Source organism: Parasteatoda tepidariorum, chromosome 7, assembly GCF_982258835.1.
Source record: "Parasteatoda tepidariorum strain Cologne lab strain chromosome 7, Ptep-v5.0, whole genome shotgun sequence".
Classification (NCBI taxonomy): Eukaryota; Metazoa; Arthropoda; class Arachnida; order Araneae; family Theridiidae; genus Parasteatoda; species Parasteatoda tepidariorum.
The window spans coordinates 47,302,910-47,310,182 of NC_141761.1; the positions used below are offsets into that span (position 1 = coordinate 47,302,910).

A 7,273-nucleotide genomic window follows, 5' to 3' on the forward strand; every position below is an offset into this window, starting at 1 on the left:
TGAAACAATTTCCTTAAAACATTACACGAATGTTTTGAAGAAAAATATAATAACATAAAATTAATTTTTCAAAGCATCTTTAAATATCTTTGGAATCCTATTTTTATTACAATACTTAACAGTATTTAAAAAAAGATAAAATATCATATTTAAAATTTTAAGAAATGTTTTACTGAATAGTGATAATTTAACATGGGTTACATAGGTTATGCGAAATTCTCTTTATGATATTTTATTTGATAGACAAAACTGTAGTACAAATGCAAAACGTTGCATTGAAACAATAAAATCAAAATTTCAAGTATAATAGCTCATTCCAAAAATAATTTACATATTCAGCACCATCTTCAAAGATTATTGTAATGTAAATTTTACAATTTCACACTATTTTAATCTCTAATGCTAATGTTCTTGTAAAAAGCAAAAAATATTCCGAATCAATTGACTCATTTTAAGACTATGAAGCTCATTAATATGCAGAGACAAGTAAAGAAATTCTTTTCTCTGATTCTGGCGTTCATTGGTTTGATATTTAAGAGAGTTCAGAAATCGATAACAATTTTCAATTGTTAAAGCTCATAATTCTAATATATTAAATCTTTCGTCAATTTTTTTATATTTCAATAGTAGTTAAATTTTTATAAACAAGTAACAATGGCAACTTCTGAAGCTCATTATTCTGATATTTACAAAGAGAGGAAACAATTTTTAACACCTGAAGCTCATTGGTCTGGTATCTGTAGTTCAGAAACAGGAAACAATTTTTCGCTTCCAATATTAATAAGATAATATTGGAATTGGTCTGATATTTATAAGAGTTTGGAGACGGCAATTTAAATTACGAAATTAAGCGCAATAATGTACTTTCTCAGAAAAAAAATAGAGCGTGGAGTCCCTCCTCGCGGAAAAAGTTAAACTTCGCAACCTGCGACGTTAATTGTAGAAGAATCAGCAGTCGTAAAAGGATCACTAGTTCTATTCAACGATTCTTTTTCCTGCTCCGCTCACTTCCGTGCTCTGTAATCACGGTAATATTGTGTATTTTTCCCTCGTGGATCTCTTGAACCAGTGGAAGTGCTTGTGGTTGCCTCATCGTCTCGCCCTGGAAAATGTATTTGTATTAATAATGTATGTGAATGAGTCATAATGTAATTTCAGAAGAGAAAACCTAACAATCAATTGATATTCACAAGAGACGTACCTTGACATAACCTTAAATCCGTCGCATTGCCCGTGGAATTGTTTTCACTCATTTTTTACAATTGTTATCTACTAAATTTGAAAATAAGAAATACTACCCTATTAAATTATATGTGTATCAAAACAAACTAAAAAAATATTTATAGAAAAACAATTCGCGATCGCAACGCTCGAGTACGCCGTCTAGCGGGAGCCTGTAAATATCAGACATTAATTTATCACGTTTTCATTTAGTTCCATCAAAATCATTGACTGAATCAGACGCCATTTTTTAGCAGCAAATAAGAAACAAAATTTCCCTAAAGAAAAGGCCGAAGAACTTGAAAAAAATCTCCAGAATATTAGTAAATCTTTCAGGAACAGAACACGCCAAACATTTGAAGAAAAATTCCTCAATAATTTTTAATTTCTATTATCAACAAACTTGCAACTAATGACTTCCGATTTCAGATACTGTTACAGATGTGTGTATTAAGGTAAAATGCATTTCTTCTGTCTTCAATTCATTACAAATTAAAGTGAAGTCAACATTGCTTTTGTCATTCCTGTTACGTCACTCTCATAAAATGACGTCATTCATTTAAAGTGTAAATATTAACTAAAACGATTTTTCGCCTGTGTATATATGAAAAGTGTGAGTGGCAACAGAAAGAATGTTGTGCTAGATGTGTTCTACGAAAAATAAAATGGTTGCTTTTGTAAATATGTGTACGCAGATAATTCTTGTAAATTTAAGTTATTTCATCGCTGGATAGATCGGGTAGATTTATCGGAAGCACGAAACATTGTGGTGACCCGGATTTTAAAGGTTAGTTTTCATTTGCAATATTAATTGGCGACTGTAATTATGGATTCTCTTATCGCCAAACGAATTCCTGTTCGTGGAACATTTACAAAACGTTATAATCTGTTATTGGCGATGTGTAAGGAAAATAAAAGTACTCGTAAAGATATTGAAATTAAATTTTCATCTTTTGAACGTATTGCAAACGATTTGGCATTATTAGATGAAGAAATCTATAAATTATTAGTTGACGCCAAATCAGAAAACTTATCTGAAGAATACGATAAAATTGAAGAGTACAAGGAAAAAACTGATGTAATTCGTATTGAAGTGAAAATATATTTGGAAAAATTTCTCACATTTCCCGAAACCGCTTTGTCTGTGGCGGCTAAAAAGACAAAATTAAAGCTTCCCAAAATAGAATTAGTTAAATTTAGTGGGGAAGTCAAGGATTGGTTAAGTTTTTGGAGCCAATTTAGTCGAATCCATGATGATGAATGTATGAGTGATGAGGACAAATTCCAATATCTCATTCAATGCATGGTTGTCGGGAGTAGAGCAAGGGAAATTGTGGACAGTTATCCGCCGTCTGCTGATAATTATGCCAAAGTGGTAGAAAGTTTAAAAACGAGATTTGGGCGGGAAGAACTCCTCGTCGAATATTACGTAAGAGAATTATTAAATTTAGTGGTGAAAAATGTAATGAACACAAAAGCAAAGATGAACATAATGCAACTTTACGATAAATTGGAGTCATATCTGCGTTCACTGGAGTCTATTGGCGTAACAAAAGAGAAATACGCAGCAATGTTGTTTCCGCTTGTGGAATCATGTATTCCAGAGGATTTATTAAGAGTGTGGCTGAGAAATCCTGTAATTACTAAGGAAAATGATTCAAGTGATTCCTATGGCAATAAATTATCGCAGTTATTAACATTTTTGAGAGCCGAAGTCGAAGGCGAAGAACGTATTTCTATGGCGAAAACTGGTTTTAAAAATTATGACTCTTCGCATCGTAAAAGAGACAAAGATTTCGAAATATCAACTCCTGTTTTTACTGCAAATGATTTGCTCTCTGAGAATAGGCCAATAGCACCACATTTTAAACGCAACTGCATTTTTTGCGGGAAACAACATAATTCAGAAAATTGTTTTAAAGGTAAGAATTTATCATTAGATGAGAAACAGGAAATAATAAAGAAACAGAAGGCCTGTTTTTTATGTCTGAAGGTGGGACATCGCTCGAAATACTGCAGGGCTAATATTCGATGTATTGTCTGTAACAAAAGACATTGGCCTGTAATGTGCCCAGACTTGAGCCAAATAAATCAGACATCGGCTGTGGATACATCAGCTGAAGAAAATACTACTTTGTCGAATCAAAGTCAACCTGAAGTCTTATTGCAAACCCTTATGGTAGTTATTGAAGCCAATGGACAACGGAAAACTGTTAGAGCACTATGTGATACAGGATCTCAACGGTCGTACATCCTGAAGTCAACAATAAATGAAATGGGATGGAAGACCAACAAATATGAAACTTTAACACACGTAGTCTTTGGTGGAGCTAGTTCCAGAAAAGAACATAAAAAATACACATTGTGGATAAGAAATATGAAGAAAAATAAAAAGTTCGAAATTCAAGTTTTAGACCAACAGGTAATCTGTGGCTATATTCCAAGTTTGAAAAATGGTCCTTGGTTAGCTGAATTACGAAGTAAAGGAATCCATATCTCTGATGTAGGTAAAGATTCTCAACAAATCGAACTTTTGATAGGAGCGGATTATATTGGAAAACTATACACTGGTCAAACCATGCAATTAAAGTGCGGACTGGTAGCAATGGAAACGTACCTTGGTTGGACGGTAATGGGAAAACCAAACCATACTTATAGTTCCACTGGGCTTATCTCAACATCACTTTTCATTCAAAATACTTCGGTTACTGACTTATGGGAATTGGAAACAATTGGTATATCTGATCCTTGCGAGACAATTACTTCAGAAGAATACGATGCTCTAGCAACGGAACACTTTTCTAGAACTGTCAAAATACATCCAGATGGTAGATATGAAATTAGTCTTCCATGGGTGAAAGATGTAAGCGATATGCTTTGTAACAGAGATATTGCGGGCAGAAGATTGAAAACGATGACAGCTAAACTTATCAAGGATAACCGTTTGGATAGTTATAATGCAGTTTTTGGAGAATGGATAAAAGAAGGTTTCATCGAAGAATCAAACGAAGGTACCGGCCATTATCTTCCTCATAGAGGAGTTTTCAAGTCCAATTCCACCACGAACGTCAGACCAGTTTTTGACGCTTCTTGTAAAACAAGAGATAACTTATCGTTAAATGACTACCTGATGAAAGGACCAAACTTGTTAAAAATGATCCCTACCTTACTAATAAAATTTCGAGAAAAGAAAATTGGAGTTATATCAGATATAAGGAAGGCTTTTCTCCAGATATCCGTAAATGAAGACGATAGAAAATATTTAAAATTTCTGTGGTGGGAGGATAAGGAAGCGAAAACAGTTAAAGTTTTTCAACACGCCAGAGTTGTCTTTGGTTTAAATTGCAGTCCTTTTTTACTGGGAGCTGTTATTCAACATCATTTGAACAAGTATGAATCCTCCAATGTCCAAGAGGTGGCTATGAAGCTGAAAAAATCCTTCTACGTCGACAATTGTGTCACGTCTGTAGATTCTGAACAACAGTCAAAAGAGTTCATTCAGTGTTCGACAAACTTAATGGCTGCAGCAAAATTCGAACTGCGAGGTTGGGAGTTTACAGAGAAAGAAAACTTAACTGAAAAATTTGAACCGTCACCTGTGTTGGGTCTTTTGTGGGACAGATCAGAGGACGTATTGTTTTGTGACACTCGAACAATTATTGATCCTCCAGAAATTATCACCAGAAGAGTAATGTTATCTTTTGCTAATCGAGTATTTGATCCAATCGGATTTACTTGTCCAATTATGTTATATCCGAAGATTTTATTGCAAACAAGTTGGCAATCAAAATTAGGTTGGGATTCAAAAGTTTCTGAGGATATAAAAATGAAATTTCTCAAATGGTTGGAAGACCTGAATATACTGCATACAGTGAAAATTCCCCGTCACGCTATTTTGAGAAATAGTAGCTTAAGTCTTCATGTATTTTGCGACGCTAGTGGTCTGTCCTATGCAGCTGTTGTTTACATTAGACGTGAGACAGAATATCAAACAACAGTACAATTGTTACTTGCTAAATCAAGAATAGCACCTTTAAAAAGAGTATCTATTCCTAGACTTGAACTTCTAAGCTGTTGCATTGGTACTCGTCTAGCAGATTTCGTTAAGAAAAGCTTAGAAATAGAAAATGTCAAGATTCATTATTGGTCCGATTCAACAACTGCTTTACAATGGATTCAGAAAGATGAGCCATGGAGTGTGTTTGTCAGAAATAGAGTAAAAGAAATCCGTGCTCTTTCATCAGGAAATTGGCGACACGTTCCCGGTCACTCTAATCCAGCCGATCTACCATCACGCGGCTGCTCGGTAACAAAATTATTGAGTTCAAGATGGTGGGAAGGTCCTTCCTGGTTGAAATTACCTGAAAACACATGGCCTCTATCTGAATATATAATTGATGAACAAGTTATCAACAAGGAAAAAGAAAAAAGAACAACCATACTCATAAGTAAAATTTTGCTTGGAACAAATCAGTTTTTTTCTTATTTTTCGAGCTACACAAAAAATGTCAGAATGGTTGGATGGATTCTAAGATTCCTTGAAAATTGCAAACTGTCTGAAAAAGATAGGAAAAAGGGTGGACTAACTCTGGCTGAAGTAGAAAATGCAGAAATCAAACTTATAAAAGTTATTCAAAATGAAGCATTTACTGCAGATTATATAAAAAGCTTAAAATCATTGAATGTCTTCAAAGATGAAAAAGGAATATATAGAATTAAAACAAAATTGACAGAGAGAAATGATACCGAGAATTTTAGATTGCCTATTTTGCTTCCAGAAAAACTTATGTTGGTTGATATGCTAATCAAAGAGAAGCATTTGAAATGTTTGCATGCTGGACTGCAAATTTTACTGTCCAATTTAAGAGAAAATTATTGGATTATTAATGGACGTCGAGCAGTTCGTCGCATCCTCAAAACCTGTGTTAGATGCAAACGATATAATGCACGAAGTATAAAAACGGTTCCCGTAGGTTTACCTGAAGACAGAGTTAAAGAAGCTTCTGTTTTTGAAGTGGTCGGGATAGATCTTGCTGGACCTCTTCATTTAAAGGAAGGTGTGAAAAGTTGGACTGTCATCTACACATGTGCCGTTTATCGATCAATACATCTTGAACTGGTGCAGTCACTTTCAACTAAGGCGTTCCTTTTGAGTTTACGAAGATTCATTGCTCGCCGAGGAAGACCTCACATCATCTATTGTGACAACGGGAGTAATTTTATAGGAGCTGAGAATCTACTTCAGTCCTTAGATTGGAAGTCAATTGAAGCTGAAACATCAGTATACAAAATTGAATGGAAATTTAATCCACCGTCTGCTCCCTGGTGGGGAGGCTTTTGGGAGATTATGGTGAAATTGGTAAAAAATATTCTTCGAAAAATTTTGGGGAAAGCATGCCTTTCATACGAAGAAATGATTAGTGTTCTGTGTGACTGCGAGTCCGTTATCAATTCAAGACCTCTCACATACCTCTCAGAAGATCTGGATGACTTAATACCTCTTTCTCCGTCCATGTTTTTACAAGAGATCTCGACGGTGGGAGTACCTGATTTAGATCAGCTGGATACAATAGATCTTAAAAAACGCTATAGGTATCAATAGACGTTAAGAGAACAGTTGAGAAGAAGATTTCGCCGCGAATACCTAGCGACACTCCTTCAACCGCGCAAGAAGAATAACTATTATGATCTAAAGGTTGGCGAGATTGTGTTAATCGAAGATGACTTAAAGAAAAGATTACACTGGCCGATGGCTAAAGTTATTGCCGTCTATCCTGGTAAAGATAAAAGGATACGCTTGGCTCGACTTAAAACAGCACATACCGAGTTGTTGAGGCCAGTGCAGCGGATTTATCCGCTGGAAATACGTTCGACACCAAATGAAGGTTCAACTCCAAACGAAAGCGCAACTTCAAATAAAGGAGACAAGCATAATAATTTCTCAAGTACCTTACGAAACATCGTTACCACAAGAAGTGGCCGAACTGTTAAGATACCATCAAGATATTTGGACACATAATTTTAAATTTATATTAGATTTTTTGTTATTTTG

At 34.8% G+C, this 7,273-nt stretch overlaps 1 protein-coding gene across 1 annotated transcript; it reads left to right on the forward strand.

The window, feature by feature from the left end:
* The first annotated feature begins 654 nt into the window (after positions 1 to 654).
* LOC147807122 (uncharacterized) lies at positions 655 to 6,823 on the forward strand. The gene is made up of 3 exons (XM_087168774.1): positions 655 to 733; positions 2,208 to 3,545; positions 3,636 to 6,823. The coding sequence occupies exons 1-3, from the start codon at positions 655 to 657 to the stop codon at positions 6,821 to 6,823; spliced, it is 4,605 nt and encodes a 1,534-aa protein (XP_087024900.1).
* The last annotated feature ends 450 nt before the right edge of the window (positions 6,824 to 7,273 follow it).

Bases quoted from the DNA above. Each gene is read 5' to 3' on its own strand.
- LOC147807122 (XM_087168774.1), top strand. From the start codon at position 655: ATGGCAACTTCTGAAGCTCATTATTCTGATATTTACAAAGAGAGGAAA. The intron at 734-2,207 runs GTATCTGTAGTT...TGGCATTATTAG, and splicing joins ACCTGAAGCTCATTGGTCTG to ATGAAGAAATCTATAAATTA. The intron at 3,546-3,635 runs GTGGAGCTAGTT...TTCAAGTTTTAG, and splicing joins TTTAACACACGTAGTCTTTG to ACCAACAGGTAATCTGTGGC.